The sequence below is a fragment of the Ochotona curzoniae genome, unplaced genomic scaffold (genome assembly GCF_017591425.1).
Source record: "Ochotona curzoniae isolate NIBS_2020 unplaced genomic scaffold, NIBS_Ocur_1.0 scaffold_3223, whole genome shotgun sequence".
In the NCBI taxonomy this organism is placed as follows: Eukaryota; Metazoa; Chordata; class Mammalia; order Lagomorpha; family Ochotonidae; genus Ochotona; species Ochotona curzoniae.
In genome coordinates this window covers 386,915-409,737 of record NW_024467108.1, presented here as the reverse complement: position 1 = coordinate 409,737, position 22,823 = coordinate 386,915, and the positions used below count along the sequence as shown (strand labels likewise).

The following is a 22,823-nucleotide window of genomic DNA, read 5'->3' as shown; positions in this document are numbered from 1 at the left end:
TGCAAGTCAACTAAAACAAGCAGCACTCAGGAGCTAAAATCAACAGGATTTTGGAATTGATGCAATGTAGGAATTATGTAGTTATGTTTCTCAGGCAGCAGACTCTAAAACAGGGATTACTGTGAAGATGTTTTCTAATGAAAGCTCTTGTGGTCACCACCTGTGGGAGAGATGGAATAAGAGTAAGTATGGGCAAAGGGGGAAGTTGCGTAGTCCTTCAGTCCCAACCAAACCCTCAGTTAGCCCCAAGAGGAGAGCTCTGGGGTTGTGAGCATCTTTCAGAGCTGTCCTCCAACAGGGTGAGGGTATTTAACTTTTATACTACTGTGCTGATCAGCGCTCCAGAAATGAAACATGATCTTGGGTGACCTGGCTTGCTTCTGCTCAGGCAATTCCTGAAAGGGACTGACAGCTGAAAGCTGCATTGTGGCAGAACTCTCCACAGTTGAGCAAATCCTTCATTTCTGAAAAGGAGTCCAGGTTTTGTGTCACAGCCTCCATTACAGGAGCAAAGAAGCATAGAGGAATATGACATGAAAGATGATCCTTACGCTTCTTATGTGTGCAACTTGGTGTATGCTGTTACAGTCGAGATCGCAATCATTTGACATACTTGGGGAAATTCTCATCACAGTTGAAATTACTCAAGGACACACGGTCAAGGACAGCACAGTCCTATAACACGGATTGCTGAATAAGTGAATGTCCATCAAGTTCTGTTTCCACTCCTCGCTGCCGTTCCTTTGTTCTCTTAGCCCACATCCTACCATCACCCAATGTGGGAAAGGTTCAGCAGGTTATCTGAAGCTCCACCTGTGCTTCTAGCTGAATAAACAGCAAATCATGCTCCTCCAGTCCGTGGCTCTCTGATGGGTAAGGCAGGCAGTGCCAGGTGGAAGGGAGGAGTAGGTGAGGACATCCTCACCCATCCCATGTTAGATCGTCTGTAAGGCTTCAGCCCCTATTAACTCAGCTCTGGTTGGACCAGGTCTTCTCTCCAGGAGACTGATTAGATATCGGCTCTCTGAATTCCCCATAAATCTAGACCCCATTCCCCTCTAATCTGCTCTTCCACATTCACTCCCACCTCTTTAACAACTACTGCCGGGCCAGAAGATCGAATTTCAGGTCTTAACTGCGGTTTCTTTGGGGCTAAGAAAGAAGGGGGGGGGGGTGGCAGGACTGGAAGGCCCCAAGAGGCAAGATCTGCCCCCAAGAAGCTTAACAGGCAGACTCCAGTTTTACATGCCCACCCTCCAGCTTTGTTCCCGCTGCACCCAGTGACCCAGCCCGCTTTCTGCCCCACCTCGTGGGAACTTGACACCCTACACAGACGGCTCCGCCTGCGCTAAGAGCAAACAGGGATTGTAGCGTGTCGGTAGCGGGTGGGCGCTGCCTGGAGACCAGACACAACCCGCGGCCTCTCCCCTCTTTTTCCTGGGCGTTGGACTCGTGTTCCATCCTCACCCCAGTGGGAGTTTACCGTGCGCATTTCTCACTCTACCTCCAGCCTCCCTACCTAGCACGCAGACTCTTGCTCTAGGCAACCCTTCCCCTTGCCAAGGCGTTCCTGGAAGCAAATGCCAGCCTCTCACTCCTATCCCACTACTAAGAGTCACTTGCGGGCTTTCACTGGAAGCTTGGATGCTGAGAGGTGGAGGATGCAGGGGCAAGTGCAGGGGCTACCCCAGCCTGCCACAGGAGCTGCAGAAAACTACAATAACGAAGGTGTCGCGGTCGCAGCTGCCACTGCCGCAGACTACCGCAAGGCCAAGGACCTACGTCGCAGCGGGCGACCCCACCGCACGCAACCAGGTCTCCAACGCCACGTCCACGTCCCCTTCCCCACCAGAGAAAAATGCTGGACCCTTAACAGCGTGCCCTGCCTTAGCCCTCCTACTCGCCTTTCACACACACACACACACACACACACACACACCACCACCACTTCCCAGGAGTCGTGGGCGGTGGTGAAGAAGGATACGCAGAAGACATCTACAAAGAAGCTAGAGCGGGGGCGGGTAACTCCTCGGCGGGGCTAGGGAGCGGAGCGTCACCTGGAGGGACTGGCACACCAGAACCCAGGCGGGGCGAGCGGACAGTGAGTGCAGGGCGGGGGCCAGGGCTGGGGGCGGGCCCAGGCGGGGCGGGGGTGGGCTAGGCGGGCGCAGGAGCTCGGCGGGAGCCGCAGCGCAGCCCTAGCAGGTGCAGCCGCTGCAGGAGCCCGCCGGGCCGAGCAGAGTGTGGTGCAGGGCTCGGCGGGGGGCCATGGAGCTGCTGAAGCTGAACCGGAGCGCTCAGGGATCCGGACCCGGACCGGTGGCTTCCCTGTGCCGCCCGGGTGGACCCCTTCTCAACAGCAGCGGTGCTGGCAACCTCAGCTGCGAGCCCCCGCGCATCCGTGGAGCCGGGACACGAGGTGGGTGCCTCCCTACGCCTGCGACACCAGCTCCTTTTTACTGCCCCCTCAGAAAACTAAGAGCGGACCCCCGTGACCTCAAGAGTCCCCTCATAGTGCCTTTCCCTCAGCCGCCGAGCCAACCTTCCCAGCTTCGGCCCTGGCAGCTACCACCTAATGAGAGCCTCTTCACGTCCTGCTCCTCTGCCCACCCCAACACACAGCCCCCTCCCCAGCACATAGGTACAGTCGAGAAGGCAAGGACCTCTGCTTGCTGACTCTCCCGGCCCTCTTTATGCTTTTCCATCCTCATCAGAGCCGTACCTGGGGAGCGAAGGAAGAAAGGCAAGATATAGACAAGAAGGGGGCCGGTTTAGGGAGGCAGCCCTCTGAGTGGGAAGTTAGAGACGCAATCTCATGTGTTCCACGTCCCACACCTCAGCCTTCCCTAATAAGTATCTTTAAATCTGAATCAGGTTGAACATCTCTGAGGTGTCCTGTGTGCCTTTTGCTCATACTCAAACCCCAGTCTCCAAATCCTTTCCCAGCCTCCCCTCTTGCCTCTTCTCGCCATCTGAGAGCCTAGTTGCCCCCTTTCATCCCATCCATTTGTGTCACCATCTTTTCTTCACAACTGCTCTTCAGACTGCTTCCCATCACCCAGTTTTCCAAACAATTTTCACTCTTCCCATCAGCCAACATCTGTATTTTCTTGACAATCACTTCAAAATACAGCCTCCCCCTGAGCCCGGTACCTATCCTTTTCTTCATTGTTGACTGCACACCTGCTATTGTACTCCCTAGGATGGATGCTGGGGACACAGAGATGAACCAGACCCCTTCTGCACCCTCATGTGTCCATAATCAGGTGTAGAAGGGGAGGTGAGTCAATGGGAAGAATCACAGTCAGCATGGAATTCCCAGGAGAGGGTTCAAGAATTTCAGAGGATGGAATCTTAGAATTGGGTCTTTAGGTTCAGCAGGTCTTGAGTTTAGAAGTCAGAAAAGAAAGGAGTGGTGATGGAGGGGAGAGAGCAGTATTAAACCAGAAAGTGGAGGAAATTATTCTACCTCCAAGAAGAGAAAGATGGAATAAACTGTAATCCAAATATTTATTTACTCCACAAAATAGCCTATGCTTTCTCGGCCCAGGTGTCATGTCTGTCACTTAGACTCCCTCATTCAGCAAATATTGATTGAAACAAAGATTGTGCCAGGCAGAGGGGGGTATGAAATGAGCAAAATGGACACAAATCTTACCTCATGGAGGCCTGAGTTTAGTGGAGAAGACAGTAAGCAAGGCATCGCAGCAAGAAGTGCCTTGCTAGAAGAACAGAGTGAGAACATGACAGGATAACCTTCCATCTATCCTTGCCTTGGGAAGTAAGGTCAGCCTCTGAGGTGAAATGTGCATTGAAACTAAAAGGTGATTGACAGCCAGCCACATAAAATGACCTAAGAGGCAGAGGAACAGGATTTATACAAGATACAGCCTTAATGTTTAAGTCTGTGCCACCTTTGTTCAGTGTGACATGGTTTCTAGCCAGCTGTGTAGCATTAAAGAAAAATAATAAACACTTATGTTGCAGACAGATCTACTGTGATTGTGGGAAGCCTAAAAGATCTGACTACAGAGTGTGGAATTCATCCCGAGAGCAATTGAAACTACTAAAAGATTGAATAGTACTGCCAGGATCAGCTCTGTCATGTAGAGGATGGATTGGACATAAGATGGAATACAGAGGAATGCTTCAGAGGCTATTGTATTACACTCTTCTGGGTGAAAGATGATGCTAGCTTACACTAAGGTACTTGCAGCAGGGTGGAGAGAAGTGGATGGATTTGAGAGTCACTTCTAGAAGTGGAACCAACAGAATTTGGGATTGATTACAAGTGGGGAGGGTTGAAGAGGTCAAGGGATGACATCCAGGTTTCTGGCTTGAACAATTGAATGGATATTGAAACTACATAATGAAAGTGACAACTAGAAATAGATGTGAAAGAGGGGATTATAAACTTTGGGACCCACTGGATTTAAATGCTGGGGAGATATTCCAGTGGGACTACCCACTCAGCTGTTAAATCTAGAGGCATAGAACTTACTGGAAGAAAACGTAGATTCAAAAACTCATTGCCTACAAGAGGTAATAGAAGTCACAGCAATAGATAAAGCAATACAAAGTTTGCATAGAATGAGAAGAAAAGAGACTCTGGGATAGAACCTTGTAGAAAACTAGCATTCAAAAGCCGAGTACAAGAAGAATACATAAAGGAAAACCACACAGAACTATCAGAAACAGTAGATGTCTCCTTCCAGAAGACGAAAGAAAAAAGGATGCTAAGCATAATAGGTTAAGCTATTTTGAATGTTACCCATGGAAGTCAGATGACAGAATAATATCCTTTAGATTTAATCATGAGAAAATCCTTGGAAGAAGTTCTGAATGTTGAGGGCTGAAGACTGGGCAAGAGGAGTACAGAATGTGAGAAGTGAAACAGTGTGTGTGAACTTTTGAGAAGTTAGGTATAAAGATTAGATAGATATAAAGAGTTTGAGAGATAAAAACAGAGTACTGCCAAAGTTAACATGGGGTTGAGAAAGGTGTGTGTAATATGTCTTGTGTTTGTTGGTATGTGTGGTAGAAATAGGAACATTTATAAAAAATTTGGTGGAAAATGTGCCAAAAGAGCAGAGAGTTGAAGATGTGTAGGTGAGAAAAGGAATAGTCAATAGAAGAAGGGTCTGAGGAAACAAGATATGACATGGTTCCAATCACAGGTGCAGAAACAGGCTCACTTATCTAGAAGTTGTTGCTCACACACATTCCGATGTTACCCAGGCAGTCAGGTGTCATACTGAAAGCCTGTTAGTGACACTCAGCCAACTATTAGCCCACAGGTTCATAAGCTACCCACACTTACAACAAGGTTACCAGCAGAAAAGTAGATTGCTGCCCACTTTATTCTTACACAATCTATGCAGAATTGAGCATTAGCCATGTTCTCCTTAGAAGCTACCCACAGAAACAGAGAAGTTATTCACACTTACTTCAATGCCACCCAGTCATTTAGATATTACCCTCCCATCAAACACTGCTCTTATTTTATTATCAGCTATACATAATCACATACTTCCATGCTTAACTAACTGTTTGTTTCTGTTCATTCACCTGTTGCCAACACCACTTGGCTTGTCCTCCTATTAGTACACATGCAGGCCTTTGAACATAACTCATACCTCCTGAAGCTGTTACTTATGAAATGGAATGTCATCTTTGGAGACTTAGATATATCCTTGCTCATTCAAATTTTACAATACTTGCTTAGATATGACCGTAGCTTAAATGTAACCCACACTCGATCAGATGAGACTTATAGACACAGAGATGTTACTGTACCCTAGATATTACAGAAATACGGGCTACTTTTACCTTCACCTATCTGGATAGTATTTCAAAAACTAAAGCATTTAGCCAGCGCTCTCTCTGATGTAACCTACACACCACTGTATACTACTTTTTCACCCTTGATTAATACCCACTGGTACTTGGATGTTCCTTATACCACAAGCTACTTTCCATAGTCCATTGGATGTTGCCCATGGTTGCTGCAGGGACGTGGATATGACTTGGTATATATGGGTGACAGATTCAACATTTCAATGGGAAGCAGAATGTAAGGAGTCAGCAGCTTTCATGATCTGTAGCATTTTTTCTAGGAAAAGCTGGATTCTTGTTTAATGTCTTATTGTTCAGTCTTTTGTATCATATTTTTAGCAGCCATCATATGGACAAAGAAACGCAGGCCCTCTAAAACCAAAGGAACTCAACTGCCCCAGTCTTCTGGATCCCTGCACTGATGTCTGCTCTCTTCTCATCCTCAGGAAGCTGATGCGTATGGATAAACTATCAAGGCACTACTAGCTGAACCCATACAAGTGCCAGCTCCCATATTCCCACCTCTGTTTGAGAGCCCTTGTCACTGAAGCCGCTGTGATCACTCATTTTTCTGCTAGAGAGAGAGAGATGTGCATGTATATGCATACACACAAACACACAGTTAATTAAATTTATGTTCATGTGTATGACACTTTAAAACAAAAGTCTTTTTTTAAATATTTATTTATTTGAAAGCAGAGGTACAGAGAGGTAGAGGCAGAGATGCAGCAAGAGATAGAGATCTTCTGTCTGCTGACTCACTCTTCAAATGGCCACAAGTGGCCAGGTCCAACCCATGCAATGGCTCAAAATACTTCTGCTGCTTTTCCAAGCACACCAACAGGGAACTAGATTGGGAATGAAACATCTAGGACTTGAACTGGTGAATACATGGGATGCTGATGCTTCAAGCAGAGGCTTAACCCACTGTGTCACAGTGCAAGTCCCACAACAGACAATTTAGACGTAGTCTTATGTTTCAAAAATACTTAATAGAAAGTGCAGAGTTCCTGTAAACACTCATATTTGCAGATACTCTCACACTTGAACATATATGCAAGCACACAAGGTTTACCATATTATTAACATCTTTCATTGGTGTAGAACACGATTACAATTTTTGGAACAATGTTCACACATTATTACTAAGCATTAACTACACTTTACACTTGGGTCCTCTTTGTGGGGTGCCTTTCAGTGGGTCCTCTCTTGTGGGGTGCCTTTCAGTGGGTTTTGACAAGCACACAGTGTCGCGTATCCACCACCATGCAGAGGAGTTTCACTGCCCTGACAACTTCCTGTGTCCACTTATCCCTCCCCCACCACAAACCCTCGGCTCTGAGACTGATTTTAATTAGAATTTTTTCATGTCCCTTAATTGTTCAACAACAAAGACCTAGAGAAATGGTGGTGACTGAAAATAAGAGAGTGGCTAGTGATTTTTTTAAAGATTCATTTTTTGTTTGAAAGTCAGATTAACACATAGAGGAGAGAGAGAGAAAGAGAGACAGAGAGAGAGAGATGCTTCATCTGCTGTTCACTTCACAACCCCCTTCCCTGCAACAGCCACAACTGCCAGAGCTGGGCTAGTCTGAAACTAGGAGCCTGGAGCTTCCTCCCGGTCTCCTACATGGATGCAGTGACCCAATGACTTGGGCCATCCTCTGCTGCTTTCCCAGACACATGAGCAGGAAGCTGTATTTGAAACAGAGCAGCTGGGACTTGGACTAGCACTCATATAGGATGCCAGCCCTACCTACAGAGAGAGGTCTAGACTACTACACCATGGCCCCAACCCCTGCTGCTGGCCATTTTTGTTTGGAAGTTTGTTCTCTAGTTTTCAGGAGTCCCCAGGCAGATTGAAGCTTCAGAATAGTAAGACCTAGCCTCATCTCTCTGTTCCACCACAATTATCCAAATTCCAGGTCATGCATATGGAGCACATCAGCTGAATGAATGAATGAATGAATGAATGAATGAAAATGTGCCTTCACACTTCAGAGTGCTGAACCAACTTGAGGTGTGGTAGCTGAACCAAGAATTAGCTAAAGAGAGACATCCAAAGGAGAATTTGAGAGAAACAATTCAAAGAGAAGGCAAGGGAAGGGAGTAAGGGGGAATGGAGGAGGCACAGAAAGTCCAAGACAGACCACCAGTTCTCCTCTTCTGGATCCAAGGACCTCCCTGACAGAGACATCCTTCCCAAAGTTCCTTTATTTACACACACACACACCTCGACGTTATCACTCCATAGAGGGATCCACATTCCAAAGGAGATACAGATTGTTTGTATGTATTATCAAAAGCAACACATCTGAAAGCATAGCCCCAAAGGTCTCCAAGAAGCCAAGGGGGTAAGAGAGGCATTCTAGAGCACTTTCAATGAGGAAGAGTAGAAAAGTAGGTGCATTTTTACCTTGAAAAGCATTTATTCAAGAGTTATGAAGGCATTGCTGACTGTCTCTCTGTCTCTGTGTCCTAGACATTACAACAAGTGCTAGGGATATACTGAAGAAAGAGGCAGATTTGATCTAGTGGAGAACACAAAAATAAGAACATTAAAACAATGAGAAATGCCTTGGTGGGACACAGAGAGGGACAGAAAAAGGCATTCAGACTTAGGATTTATTAGGAGAAAAAGGAGGCAGTGTGGTGAATGAGAGTTGCCAGGGACCCGTAGGCAGCAACACATTTTAGGGGTCCAGATTCTTGGCTTCTGTTGTGGCTCAGTGCCTTACTCACTGTATCTTGAGCAAGTTATGTTACAACTGAACTTAGTGTAGAAATTTCATATAAATAGCACTTACTGGATGCTTACAACAACGTCTACAGAAGTGGATTATTATGAAAAAAAAACAACAACAGTTCTATCTGTGGGTTAAGCGAAATGAATCAATGTATGCAGTTATAGAAGAGACAGTTATACCTCTATCCCTTCCCTAACCCCTAATCTGGGAGGTTCTGCCCCGCTACACTCTCTCACTTATAGCTTTTACATTCCTGTTGATAAGTGACTCTGTCCAGTTAAATTCAATTTAGTGTTGTCGGGTGTGCATGGCTGTAATGTGGAGAGCCAAAGATGAATTTGTCTCCCTCTAAACTATGACACAACCCATGTGGTCAAGCTCTCAGCTTATCTTACCCGCAAACACTAGAAGCTCTTCCTGTGAATTCCCACAGCTCCTTGTCCATCCCTCAATCTCATGTCTACCACGTATTGTCTATGTTCATATCGGAGTTTCCCTTTCTACCATGCATTATTAGATATCAGGGCATTTTCAGCGTTCACCTCTTTGTCCCCAGTGCCTAGCACAAAGGGTCTGTTTTAAGTATTTATTGAGTGAGAATTAAGGTTTGGAGATCATCAAAGTCGAAAGTAGAAAATAAACAAAAGGGGCTCTGATGGAAGCAAAGGGGACTTGCATAGATCAGGAAAAACCATACAGAAAAGGTAGTTAATTGAGTTTGATGAGCAAGGGGCAAACAGGAATCACCAGACATAAAAAAGAAGTAAGTTTGTGATTTGGACAGAGGTGTTGGTAAAAGTATTCAAAGCTGAGAAAACAACCTGAGCAGAGAGGGAGTCACAAGATGCATGATGAAGAAATTGAGTCATCCAGTTGCTTAAACGAGTACAGTGCAAAAAGGAAGTGGGAGGACTGTGGTGGGGAGCGGGTAAGTTCTCAGAGGATCTTGATGACAGGCTAAGGGTTGAAGCTGGCTACAAACGAACAGAAGAATTTAGAACAAACCTTGGGAAGAGATAGGCTTCCTGAATTTAGCACAGCTTCAAGTTGTTAGAAGGACAGAGGCGCCAAGTTCGCTGTTTACTGAGCAGGCATTGGACGGGAGCTGGAGGGATGTGTTCTTGGCACACAGGGATCTGGCTAGAGGGGTCACTGGGGGCCAGAACACCTACTGCCACTTCTTCCTTTTCCTGTCTAGAATTGGAGCTGGCCATTAGAATCACTCTTTACGCAGTCATCTTTCTGATGAGCGTCGGAGGAAACGTCCTCATCATTGTGGTCCTGGGACTGAGCCGCCGCCTGAGGACTGTGACCAACGCCTTCTTGCTCTCGCTGGCAGTCAGCGACCTCCTGCTGGCTGTGGCCTGCATGCCCTTCACGCTCCTGCCCAATCTGATGGGCACATTCATCTTTGGCACAGTCATCTGCAAGGCCGTTTCCTACCTCATGGGTGGGTGAGATAGCTACCCTACCCCTCTTGACCTTCTACCCTCCTAAAGTCCTTGCCTGATGTAGGGAATTTTGCCATGGGGGATATGGGGGCGGGGGAGAGAGGTTGAACTGAGAGAAAATCACACTGATGAGCGTGTGGTGCAAGTTTCCAAGGTGACTTCTTCTTTTGCCCTTACTCAGGGGTATCTGTGAGTGTGTCCACGCTAAGCCTCGTAGCCATCGCCCTGGAGCGGTACAGCGCCATCTGCCGACCACTGCAGGCGCGGGTGTGGCAGACACGCTCCCACGCGGCTCGTGTGATCTTAGCCACGTGGCTGTTATCCGGACTGCTCATGGTGCCCTATCCTGTGTACACCGCCGTGCAGCCAGTGGGGCCCCGTGTATTGCAGTGCGTGCATCGCTGGCCCAGTGCACGGGTCCGCCAGACCTGGTGAGGGTGCCAATGACCTGTTGCTAGAAATTCCCTTCTCATCTCTAGTATCCCTCCAACTGCTACAAGAATTGCTTGGTACTTCCCCTTCTGCATACCCGGCTTCCCAAGATTCCAATCTGGGGGCCTTCCCTAGATCTCTAGCCCTTCCCAGTGACATGTCCCCCACCCCATTCCTCCAGACACACCCACCCTAGAGCTTCACCCATGTGCAGTCATGTCTGTACTGAGACCCACCTGACCGCTCTTTGTTCTGCCTCCAGGTCGGTACTGCTGCTCCTGCTCCTGTTCTTCGTCCCTGGGGTGGTCATGGCGGTGGCCTACGGGCTCATCTCACGTGAGCTCTACCTAGGGCTTCGGTTTGACACCGACAGCGACAACGAGAGCCAAAGCCGGGTCCGAAGCCAAGCAGGGTTGCCTGGTGGGGCTGCCCCAGGTGGGCAAAACCCTGGGGGCGGGGGACGGGGGCAGAGCTTTGGAAGAAGGGCAGACCTAGAGTGCGCAGGTGAGGGCTAAAGTGGGTGCGAGAAGAGACTGAAAATAGAGTGAAGGCTTGGAGCTGGGCAGCATGGGAGGGAGGGATGGGCTAGAGGTAGGGAGGACTCTGCCTTCGGGTCTGACCACCCACCTTCTGCTCAGGTCCTGTCCAGAATGGGCGTTGCCGTCCGGAAACGAGCCTGGCTGGTGAGGATGGTGATGGCTGTTATGTGCAGCTTCCACGGGCCCGGCCTGCCCTGGAGCTGTCCGCACTGACTGCGCCCACTCCTGGGCCAGGCCCGGGGCCCCGACCAGCCCAGGCCAAGCTGCTGGCCAAGAAGCGCGTGGTGCGCATGTTGCTAGTGATCGTTGTGCTTTTTTTCATGTGTTGGCTGCCAGTATACAGCGCCAACACGTGGCGTGCCTTTGACGGCCCAGGTGCGCACCGTGCCCTCTCGGGGGCTCCCATCTCCTTCATCCACTTGCTGAGCTACGTCTCGGCCTGCGTCAATCCCCTGGTGTACTGCTTCATGCATCGCCGCTTTCGCCAGGCCTGTTTGGACACGTGTGCCCGCTGCTGCCCCCGGCCGCCACGAGCTCGCCCCAGGCCTCTTCCAGACGAAGACCCTCCCACCCCCTCCATTGCCTCGCTGTCTAGGCTGAGCTACACCACCATCAGCACGCTGGGGCCCGGCTGAGAAGTCGGGGTGGGTGGAGGTGTGGGAGCTGAGGCGGGACGGACCATCCCTGCAAGCACTGACCCATCCAAACCGCAATTGACACTAAAGACTGCGGGGACCAACCCCAATGCCCTCAAACAAGTAAGGTAGCTTACCTGATGCAAAAGGAACAGGAACCAAGCCTTCCACGGGAAACATGCTGGATCTGAGACTGAACCTGGCCCATAGAAACTTGGCACTGACCTTGGACAGACTATCCCTGCCGGGTAGTAACTGCAACACGGCTGACCTGCCCCTCCTGTGAGTTTGTCCATGGCATCAACTCTTTTAGGAGCTGTGGAGCCCGGCACAAGGCCAAGGCCTGGAACGCTCCAGGCCAGCCCCAGTTTGACCTTAAAATACTCTTTTTCACCAGGCCTGGTCTCACACCTCCCTGATTGTTTGGTCTTGAACAGTCCCTTCTGCTCTTCCCAGTCAAGGACTGTGACCTGCCCCTCCTCCTTTACCTGGTCTCTTTGAGAAATAATAAATGACTCGGCTTCCTTTTAGGCTTCCTTCATGGCCTTTTGTAAGGGCAGAGGAGGTGGCAGGGAACTCGGTGGCATCTCCCCTGTCAGCTGCTGCCCAGGGCTGCCGCCTCCCACACTGCAGTGTCCAGGATCGGAGGCTGGGTGGGATTGTCCTCCTGGACCCATCTTCTCTCTGCTGCCAGTCACTGGGCATGAGGCAGGAGACGGGATCCATGGCATATCACACTTCCTGAGCCACTGGTAAGGCACCATACTCATAGATGAGTGTGTAAATGTTGACGCAAAGGTAGTAAAATCACCATTTATGTTTGAAACACTAGATATTAGCCCAAGGCAGCTGTACATAAGTTAATTAAAAAGTAGGGCTTTTTATTGCATGCTTACTCTTCCCCAAGAATCTTGGCCAGGATTCTGTCAAATGGAAGCCCCCTTTCTGGGGAAGCAGAGTGTAGGGCTGAGATTTGAACACTCAGTCTCCTTTTGACTCTGAGACTGGTCTCAGCCCAAATACAGGCAGAGGATTACAATGTCACCTCACCACATATGCACAATGACAAACCAACAGGAGGAACAGGAATGGATTATCTCATTGACAGACTATACATGGGTAATTCAAGACGCAGAATGTCAGAAGAGGGTTCCCGGAAACTTACAATGCATGGGAGAAAATGAGATGCAAAGAAAGAAGTCAAAAATGGGGTCAGGACAAAACGGAAAAAAAAAAAATCATGCTGATGTCAACACTGAACTGGAAAGAAGCCATAGCTTGGAAGAGCAGATCCAGGTTTTATGGGACTAAAATGTATGCAATTGGGTACCCTATTGGAGAAAAGGAATACAAAATTACAGACACAAAACTAGTAGCATCCTATAGCATTAGGGCGCCCTGTACAATTTGTCCGCATTAGCTTCACAGCCAATACAACTGTAGATCTTGCCACTGACTGTCCTGGGGAAGGACTAGAGTGAAACTGAGAAAAGAGGGCTGGTCTTCTGGTTGCCAGTTCTGGGGTTGCACCATTTGCCACTCCTATAGGGTTCTGGGCGGCAGGAAGGCAGAAAAAGGGAGAAGTGTGTCACACCATCCGCCTGTGGCAGTGCTGGTTAGAAATGGAGCCCTAGCTGACCTGGGGAATTGGAAGAAGACTCAAGACTTTCATCTCAACGTTTCTGTGAGCCAGCCACAAGTGGGCTTGCTGTCAGGCCCCTCAGCACCACCTCTTGTGAAGTGATGGTGGCAGCTGCCCCATGGTGAGCCCTGCAGCTCCTGACCTGGGTCCTGCCCCTTTGAGCCTGGTATCAGAACCTGGGTATGATGTGGCTCAGGCCCAGCCTGCAACCTAGCACACAGGCCTAACTTGAAAAATACTGCTTCATATGCTGTGGCCCTTTATTCTATGGAATATTCTCGTGGCTGTCACTCTGTGCCCCACCCAGGCATCAGCAGTGTATTTTTGGACATCTCCCATCCATTCTCCATGTCTTGAAACCAACAAGTGTGTCAAGTCCAGATGTCATTGCATGATCTCCATGAAGGCCTGTTTGGCCACTCCAGCCCAGATGGGATGCTAATCAGTGCCTGCTGCTGTCTCCCCTGTGTTCCTACCTGACTTCCCTGGTTAGGCTAATGAATGGGAAGATGATTGAGGAACAAAGGATAATGAAGGGAGTGGTGGTGAATTCTCATATTTTTTGATGCTATGCAGCAGGAATTTTATATACCCAATGCATTCCATTTTCAGCACACACACTGCTAGTTTTCTTCATTTAATGGGTGAGGAAAATAAAGCTGAATAAACCTTGAAAGTTATGTGAGACCCACAGCCAAAGAAGAGATGAATACAAGTGCCAGTATCTGAGTACTTAGATTTCTCTTGGTCCATTTCACTATATTGACTTTTTTTTTTTAAGCCTGTAAGTTCTGCTTCTGTCTTTAAAGCTGAGTGATTTTATCCAAGTCATCTCACTGAATTTTAGCCTTAGTTTGAAAAACTGGAATAGTTATATTAACCATGTGCTATGGTCTTGTAGCTAATCGACACATGTTTATGCAGCATTTCTCATTGTATTGGGCACGTAAAAGGAGGGCTGGACTTTGGAATGCTTCAAGACCAGAAGGAAACAAGAGCACTGTCTCTGCCAGGAAACAAGGACATTGAGAAACACTCAGCCACTAACAGTTGAGGGGGGAAACTCGGGGTCTACAATGAGGTGATATTAGAAGTGGTGAAGTCAGGATTTGAAACCACTTCTGTCCAACCCCAAAACTCATACTCTGTCACTCACATCATGACTCTAAACTCCCAGAAGGCTCGTTGATGGCTAGAGACAAATGAACTGACCAGGAGCACTTGGAATCACTCAGGACTTTTCCCAGGCTCAAATAGAAGAATGGGTGAATCTACAGCTCTGTGGGCTTGGATCCCAAGGGCCACCACCCCTCCAGGAAAGCCCCAGTAGATGGATCTCCACAAAACAGGGGTTGGGGAAGTTGTAATTTCCAATCTTTCAAACCTTCCAGAAAAGGAAACTTCATGACTAAGTCTCAGAAACTCCAGGAGATATGGGCACAAAAGAAAGGGGAGCATCACAGTGAACAGAACATGCCAGAAGCTGGCTCCTCTTGGAGACATTTCTAGCCAGAAGCTTGAATGGCCATACACTTAGGTAAGACAGATCTAGTAGGTTGGTACATGGAACACTATATGGAAAGACACTTTTCCTTAAAATAATATAATAATAATAATAGCAGCAAACAGAGAAATAAGGGAAAAAAACAAACTAAAGGTAAGCTAAAATTAAACTATATATCTCTCCAGGAAAAGGCAGGAGGGATGGAGGAAAGGAGAGGGATAGATGGGGCAAGGAAGAAATCAGCTCCCATCTAGAGTCTAAGCCTTGATGCTTGACCAGTGTCTGATGGCAGGGTCCTCCTGGAAACCGTAGCCCTTTCTGCAAGTTCTAATCATGATCTGATGAGCACCTGTTGTGGTGCTGGGACCTGGTCTTGGAAATTGAAGTCTAGCTTGGCTATGTGGCCAAATTTGGAGGACAAGAAATGGTTAACCAATCTGGACCATTGAAGTGACTCTTTGTCTTAATTAAACAGTTTTAGGCGTCAGAACCCTAAGAAGGCATATCAGTAGCGAGAGATAAGACTTAGAGGGCTCTTGAGGAATGTACATTTGAGTGTTAACACTGGCTTGATGATAAGACTGTCCAGTTTCTCAGGGTGAGACCAGAAGGCTTTGAGCAAGGTGGGAGAGGCAGAAACCCAGACATTCCCTCTGGAATGTACCATCTCAACCACACTTCAGTACACAGGACCACAACACTGTGAGCAAGAGTAGCCAGGTACAAAGGCCCCACCTGGACAGAGGCAGAAGTTTCCAGGCAAAACTCAGCTGTGGGAAGGGAGAAGCTGCTTTTACTGCCTCAAACCAGAAATGACTTCCTGACCTTTCCAAACGCCTGGAGAAATGGGGTGGCCTTTCAAGACATTTGAAGGCCAGCCTCCAGACCACCTAGCTGTGGGACCTTCAGCTCAGCCTAGGAAAGCCCAGAGCAAGAGTGGCAGGGTACCTGAGGAAGCAGTTTCTATTACTGCAGCCAAAAAGGTGGAGGAACTTCATTATACAAGGGTACTATCAAAAATTCAGGGAAAATAAAATTTAATAATAATTTGGTGCAAAAAAATGAAATCCATGCATATAAGAGATTCTCAAATTGTTCATGAAAAAATGCATGTTATAAAAAATGAGTGTATACATGCATTTTAACTTTTTCATCAAAATAAACTTTACAAAATTATATTTGCCATGGATTTTTTAAAATGCTCTCATATGTTAGGCAGCAGCTATGTTCACCAACTTAGAATAGTGATGTAGGTTGAGTCAAACTCAAAAATAAAATGAGGACCAGGCCAGAAGAAAACGATGTACAGCTACAGGTTAGGGAGCTGACCTCAGACTCCTACTAGGAACAGAAGTGCCTTGACAGAAGGGTGCACTGCTCAGTCTGCTCCACTGCCAGTTATGAACTGTAGAAATACTAGCTCTGACTGGTTACCTCTATTTGCATGCCTCGGTCTCCTGTGGATGTTTCAAGAGTTGCAGCGTGGCTGTGAGGTTTGTGGGAGACTGAGTCTCCATCCCCTGAGAAAACACTCATGCTCAGTAAGAATGCTGGAGGCCTTGGCCTTGGATGAGTCTGGAGTCCACCCCCACATGTAGAAACTGCACTGAATCATATCACCTACACAATGAAGTTCAGTAAACTCCTGGCTTCCTCATGGATAAATGTGTCAGTCTTTTTTTTTTTTCTTTAAGACCAAATACTAATTTTACTTATTTAATTAGTTGTATACGCACACAGATGAAAGAATGAACTTTTTCTTCAGCATGAAGTCAAATAACAATCCTTGCTTCTTACTTTGCCCTTTCCTAACTCCCTTCCCCAGAAGGAATCATTTTCAAACCTTTCAGACATTGTTTTACAGTATTTATCTCCATATCTTCAAATAGCATTCTATTATTTATTTTTCTGTTTAGCAACACAACAGCAACACCTAGCAAAATGAAAGCTTAGCTGTTATGTCTACTACTAGACCACGAGATATACATACCCCTATACAATCTGCTTGTTCCAATACAATTATACTATAATTTGTGTTGTTGTGATAACCAATCTCCAAGACAATCCCCAATGACTCTCTTACCAACTTGTTCCCATGCCTCTGTGTGATACCATTTCATTAGAAGTAGGATCCATTTCTTAAAACATGTATTTATTTATTGACTTATTGATTTGAAAGGTAGAGTGACAGAGGGAGAGAGATAGAGAGATCTGCTATCTGCTGCTTCACTTCCCAAATGGCCAAAACAGCCAGTCTGAGCCAGGCTAAAGCCAAGAGCCAGGAACCCCATTCTGGTTTCCCACATGGGTGGCAGGGTCCTAAATATTTGGACTTTCTTCCATTGCCTTTCCAGGCACATTATCAGAAAGCTGACTCAGAAGTGGAGCACCCAGCACTGGAGCTAGCACTCCAAGGTACAATGTTGGTATCATAAGAGAGGGCTTAAGTAACTATGCCACAACCCCAGCACCTAGGCTTATGTAATTTAGAAAGTACTCAACTGTTCTATAAACACAGAATCCAGCCCGCACCTGCATGACTTGGCCTCATTCACTTCATGTTAGTCCCAGTAGTTTCTTTGTTTGTTTAACATTTACTTATTTTTATTGGAAAGTCAGATTTACAGAGAGAAGTAAAAACAGAGAAGGTCTTCCATCTGCTGGCTCACTCCACAAGTGGCCACAATGGCCAGAGCTGAGCCAATCCAAAGCTAGGAGCCAGGAGCTTCCTCTGGGTCTCTCATGTGAGTGCAGGGTCCCAGTGCTTTGGGCCATCCTCGACTGCTTTCCCAGGCCACAAGCAGGGAGCTGACTGGGAAGTGGAGCTGTTGGAACATGAACCCGTGCCCATACAGGATCCCAACGCATGCAAGGCGAGGACTTCAGCCACTCGGCTATCATGTTGGGCCCAGTCCCAGTAGTTTTAAACCCTTTAAATAGTAGTTTTAAACTCTTTAAATAGCCTTTAATAGCTTAATATTTTATTTATTGTAAATTTTTTATTATTCTGATTTTAAAATATTCATGGAAATATTCTTTATATTGATTACTTAGTTTTTTTCACGTTCATCAAATTGCACAAAATGTGAATACTTTACTCAGGTTACTTAGTCTAAGGCCTAACAAATTCTGGCAGCATCTTGAGAATGGGTGTGTAGAACACAAAATTTTGAAGTTATACTTTAGAATGTTTTGAATTCTATCTTTACACTAGATTCATAGTATGACTGGGTAAAATGCTAGGGATTATTTTTTGAAATTCTTATTCTAGTTAACTCAAGGGAGTTATTAGATTTCTCATCCTTAGCTGTACGTAATAGCCAGAATGTGTTTATTGTCAATTCTGAAAGTTTGTTAGTTGTATAGGCTGCTGCTTGGAGCTACTCATATCCTGTATTGGAATGACTGGTTCAAGTCTTGGCTCCACTTTCAATTCCAGCTCCCTGCTACCACACATTCTGCTAGGCAATAGTAATGATTCGAGTGCTTGGGTCTCTGCCACCCACATGGGAAAAATGGATTGAATTTTGGGTTTCTAAATTTGACCTAACACAGGCCAGGCTATTGTGAACATTTAAGGGAGTGAAACGGCAGGTGAGGTATCCTTTCTCTTTCCTTGATGGAATATCCCTCTCTCTCTTTGCCTTTCAAAACAACAAAAAATGTTTAAAAAGTGAACACGAATCCCTTTAAATTGTTTTAGGGAATCATGGTAGTCCTCAGGATGGTGCCAAAGGGGAAAAGACAATTTGGTGTAAAACAGATAAGGAAATACCACTCTCCAACTTTCTTTCACTCGCATCCATATATTACAAACAAATGTACTCAACTGGAGGCAGAGTGTGGACGTGGAAATCCCTTCACTATTGTTTCATTGGAATTTTAAGAACAGATAAGATCCACCCCCAGCACCAACATGGTGATGCAGCATGCTAATCCTCACCCCATGTGAAAGGCAATAGGTGTCCCAGCTGCTCCACTTCCCATCCAGCTCCTTGCTTTCAGCCTGGGAAATGAGTAGAGGATAGTCCAAGTCCCTGGGACCCTGCAGCATATGGGAGACCTGTAAGAAGCACCACATTCCTAGCTTCAGATCAGCTCAGCTGTGGCTGTTGTGTCCATACAGAAAATGAAACAATAGATTGAAAACAGACCTCCAGGTCTCCTCTCTCTGTAATGTAGAATAAAAATAAATACATCTGAAGAAGAATAGGAAGGATGAGAAGGAAAAGAAGAAGGAGGAGAAGAAGGGGAAGAAATGAAGAAATGACCAGAATTCATCCCTGGCTGGTGTTTAAACTGCAGCCTGACTGGGAAGCGTCCTAGACCTCTGCTTAGTTTGCTATTGGATTACAGAGCATTGGATGGGTTGCTTTGGAGCTCAATGCCTTTAAGAGAGCAAATGCTGAGGGTGTTGTTGGGTTTGCCATTTCACAATCAGCAAACATAGAGGATTTCTCAAGTGTTCTTCTGAATAATTATAACAACCTATAACAGTCATAAAAGTGTGATTTTTTTACATAGAGAGTTTGGGGCAAGGAGAGTGGTCCCAGAGATGACTACTGGATCTTCTTGCCTTGCAGGTTACCTTTCCCCATCCCATCCCTCCTTACCATTAGTTACCTTAAGGGCAGGGCCTGAAGCAAGGACGGAGCTGAGCCAGCTCAGGAAGAGACAGAGGTACCAGGAGTGCCCAAGGAGGAAACTAAGTGCCAGACCCTAGGACACATTCATGAAACCTTTAAGCTTTTATGAGTATCAAACTATGCATTTCTATACATGAATTTCCAAAATATTTTTCACCAAATAAATTTTCCTTTTAATTTCATTTCTCATGAACTAAATGAAGTACTCCCCTGTGCATCACCTTTCCCAGACAAGCTCTGGAAAAATTGGAGTCTGTGCCTGTCAGTGCTGTGACCCTGCCTTCAGCTTGACCCACACTTGGGCCCTCCACCCACTCGTGCAGATGAAGTCCAGACCACACAGTTATGGCTGAAGCAGCCTAGGGTGACAGCTGAGAAAAAGGCTGACACTGCAATGCCCTGAGCCTAAAATAAGCATTTGAGATGAGGAGACGGGAGAAAGGGAGTGACGAATTGAACAGAAAAGTGGCTGGGACTAGGAGGAAATAAAGAATTGGGGAGAAGCACAGGGAAAGTTGCACAAAGAAATGAAGGGGTGCCAGGATGGATAAGCAGTTTGTGTAAGAGCAATCAATAGGGGAAGGGAAACTGATGGGGCAGAAGGAGAAAGAGGACAGTGAAATAGAGGCTGAGAAGTTATGTAAGGGGAGAAGTGTCTCAGGAAGCTAGCCTGAGCGCTCCCTCGATGCAGTAAGGAGGCCTCGGCTCTCACCACGACAGCAAAGGCAGGTGCTGCTGTGGAGCCCTGAATAGCTGCCTGGGTAGTTTTGAAAATTCTAATATGCTTTATTGACTAGACAGGGCTGTCACTTGGCAAGACCTGGGAGATACTGCTATAACCGTTGGGCTGCTTGTAATTTAATCATGGCAGTGACGGACATATGGAAGTAACTGTTACAGTCCTGCCTCCAGTCATGTAATAATTAACCTTGCAAAAGTGCTTTCCCTTAACATTACGAGGTGGTCATATCGTCCACATTTTACAAGCAAAGAAGTTAAGAATAGGTGAAATGACTTGCTCAAACCATAGAATAAGGAAACAGCTGAGCAGAAAAAAACAAATGGTGATGTTTTTGACGTTATTGTCCAATCTGGAGTAAACGCCATCACAGCAGAATGTACCTTGTGATGAGGGATAGCACTAAAGTGATGATTTGCTGAGCCCACCAAAATAAAGTCCCCAGACTCAAAAACCGTTCCTTCTTCATTCACAAATGCCAGGATGGCAGGTACTGCTCAAGCTGGGTGTCGGGTCTCTAGGCCTCTTTAGCATCCTGTGAGGCTTAAGTGTAGAGCCCATGTCAGCCATGCCATTAATAAAAAACAATCATCAGTTTAGAAATTGGGATCCACCAAGGTCCCATTTGCTGCTTAGGTGCCATCTAGCACGCTCAAGTGACACTGCTGCACTTTTGTGGTTTGGGGCGAGACAGGGTTACAGTCTTCTGTTTTGTCTTTTAGATCAGCTCCACCTGCTATCTCATTGATTTAGATGCACTTAGATTTTTCTCTGATGGATGTGCAGGACTCATCTAACTTGGGTGCTGATTCAATCTACTGATGCTGACTCCATGCGAGGATTCCAGGCCTCGGCTTTGGTGTATAGAAGTCACCTACTTGAAGGTCTAGGGGAAGAGGTTTGCCAACGTTTGGACTAAGGCACAAAAGGTTCTACCAGGAATGAGTGAGGTAAGTTCAGAAAGCAGGGACCGTGGAGCCAAGGCACAATGAGCAGAGGAAGGTGGAGCAAAATTATGTCAAAAAGGAATGCAGGGCTCTACCTGGATGCTTTGCGGCCAGGGTAAAATCTAAGCAGGGGCGTGCTAGGAGGAGAGATGAGAAAGTCCCCTTTGAGGAGCCTGATTTAAAAATGCTTATTTTTTATTGGAAAGACAGATTAGACTTATGGAGAGAAGGGGAAACAGAAAGATCTTGCATCTGCTGGTTCACTCCCCAAGTGGTCGCAATGTCCGGAGCTAAGCTGATCTGAAGCCAGAAGCAAGCCAGGAGCTTTTTCCCAGTCTCCCATGTGGGTACATGGTTCCAAGGCTTTGGGCCATGCAGGGAACTGGAAGGGAAGTGGAGCAAATGGGATATGAACGGCTCCCATATGGGATCTCAGCACATGCAAGGTGAGGACTTAGCCACTGAGCCATCATGCTGGCCAAAGGGTGACTGATTTTAACACTACAGAACAGCAAAGGAGATAAAAATTGAAGAAGCCCAGGCCAGCCTGGCTAAACTTCCTTAAAAAGAAGGCTAGCCATGGTGACACGTAATGGTTAAGAGGAAACACAGGGAGTCAGAAACCTGAGGAACTTGATTTAGAGCCACATAAACTTCCGGAACCCAGAATGAGCGGGAGGTTTCAGAGGATATTGTAGACGCAAACCCAATCAAAGCTGCAGACCCTGAAACTCCTCTGAGGAAGGAGACACACCTCTCTCCTGTTTTCATTATGAGAAAATGTGAAACTTCCCATCTTTCTTGGTGTTGGGACATAGAAGTGCATTGTTCACTCATGTAAGACTTGTCCTTTAAAAATCTGCAGCTTCAGTATAGGATTTTATCAGATTGTCAATGTGATTGCAATGATGCCTAAGATCCCGAAGGATCAAAACACCCTGGAATATAACACCACCCTGAGGACTTCTGTAGTCCTAATGAGTTTATATTCAACCCTAGACTCAACAGGATCACCAGAGAGAAACTGACACTATAAAACTCTGAGTTTTCTGTTAACACATTCAGCCAAGCCACTGTCACCTCTTGCCTAACTTGTTTCTCTGCTTCCACACTTGCATCCTTACAAACTCTTCCCCAAACAAAAGAACCTTCTAGAATTTCTCAAGTTCTAAAGTCAGGATTTCTCTTCTCCAGGATTGATGAACTAGACAACTTAGACCAGTTTTCTTCCAAAAATAACTTTTGGAAAAAAAATAAGTAGGAAAAGTATATGAAATATTTCCTTAAAGTCAGTAAAAAGCTGACAAAACAATTAGGAATTAGCATGCCAAAAAATGAAAGGAAAATGTAGAAGAATATGAAGGCATGTGAGCCAACTTTGTTATTAGCCATCATAGTAAAATTCCAGGAAAGCAAAGAGAAACATTTAAAATATGCTAGTTAAAAGCACAAATTACATTTATGGAAAGGTACATGTCACGTGAAAGGTGTTCAACAAATATTTGTTAAGTGAATAAGCGATCTCACTTCTGTTTGCCTGACAGGTTCCTAGTCTGCAGAATACAGATAAGAAAACCTACTTGGCAAGGACAATTGTCGGGGAGTGTCTCTCCTTTCAGGAGACACAGCATCTCCCGGATCTCCCAGCAGGGGCTTTCCCCTTCTTTCCCATTCACTTTCATGTATTCACTGGGCGAGTAAAACCT

At 46.3% G+C, this 22,823-nt stretch overlaps 1 protein-coding gene across 3 annotated transcripts; it reads left to right on the top strand.

Moving 5' to 3' along the window:
• Positions 1–2,077: 2,077 nt before the first annotated feature.
• CCKBR (cholecystokinin B receptor) lies at positions 2,078–12,153 on the top strand. Of its 3 annotated transcripts, none has more exons than XM_040964329.1 (5): positions 2,078–2,419; positions 9,781–10,032; positions 10,215–10,464; positions 10,728–10,885; positions 11,104–12,153. In XM_040964329.1, exons 1-5 carry the CDS (start codon positions 2,269–2,271, stop codon positions 11,637–11,639), a joined length of 1,347 nt encoding a protein of 448 aa, XP_040820263.1. In that variant the 5' UTR covers positions 2,078–2,268; the 3' UTR covers positions 11,640–12,153. The 3 variants fall into 3 exon arrangements, with proteins under 3 accessions (XP_040820263.1, XP_040820262.1, XP_040820265.1); XM_040964328.1 differs by having other exon boundaries at positions 2,225–2,419; positions 10,728–10,900; XM_040964331.1 differs by lacking the exon at positions 9,781–10,032 and having other exon boundaries at positions 2,225–2,419.
• Positions 12,154–22,823: the final 10,670 nt, after the last annotated feature.

Excerpts from the sequence above, each read along its gene's own strand:
- CCKBR (XM_040964328.1), top strand. The coding sequence starts at position 2,269 with ATGGAGCTGCTGAAGCTGAACCGGAGCGCTCAGGGATCCGGACCCGGA. Across the intron at positions 10,465-10,727 it reads GCACGGGTCCGCCAGACCTG|GTCGGTACTGCTGCTCCTGC; the intron begins GTGAGGGTGCCA and ends TTCTGCCTCCAG. Across the intron at positions 10,901-11,103 it reads GCCTGGTGGGGCTGCCCCAG|GTCCTGTCCAGAATGGGCGT; the intron begins GTGGGCAAAACC and ends CCTTCTGCTCAG.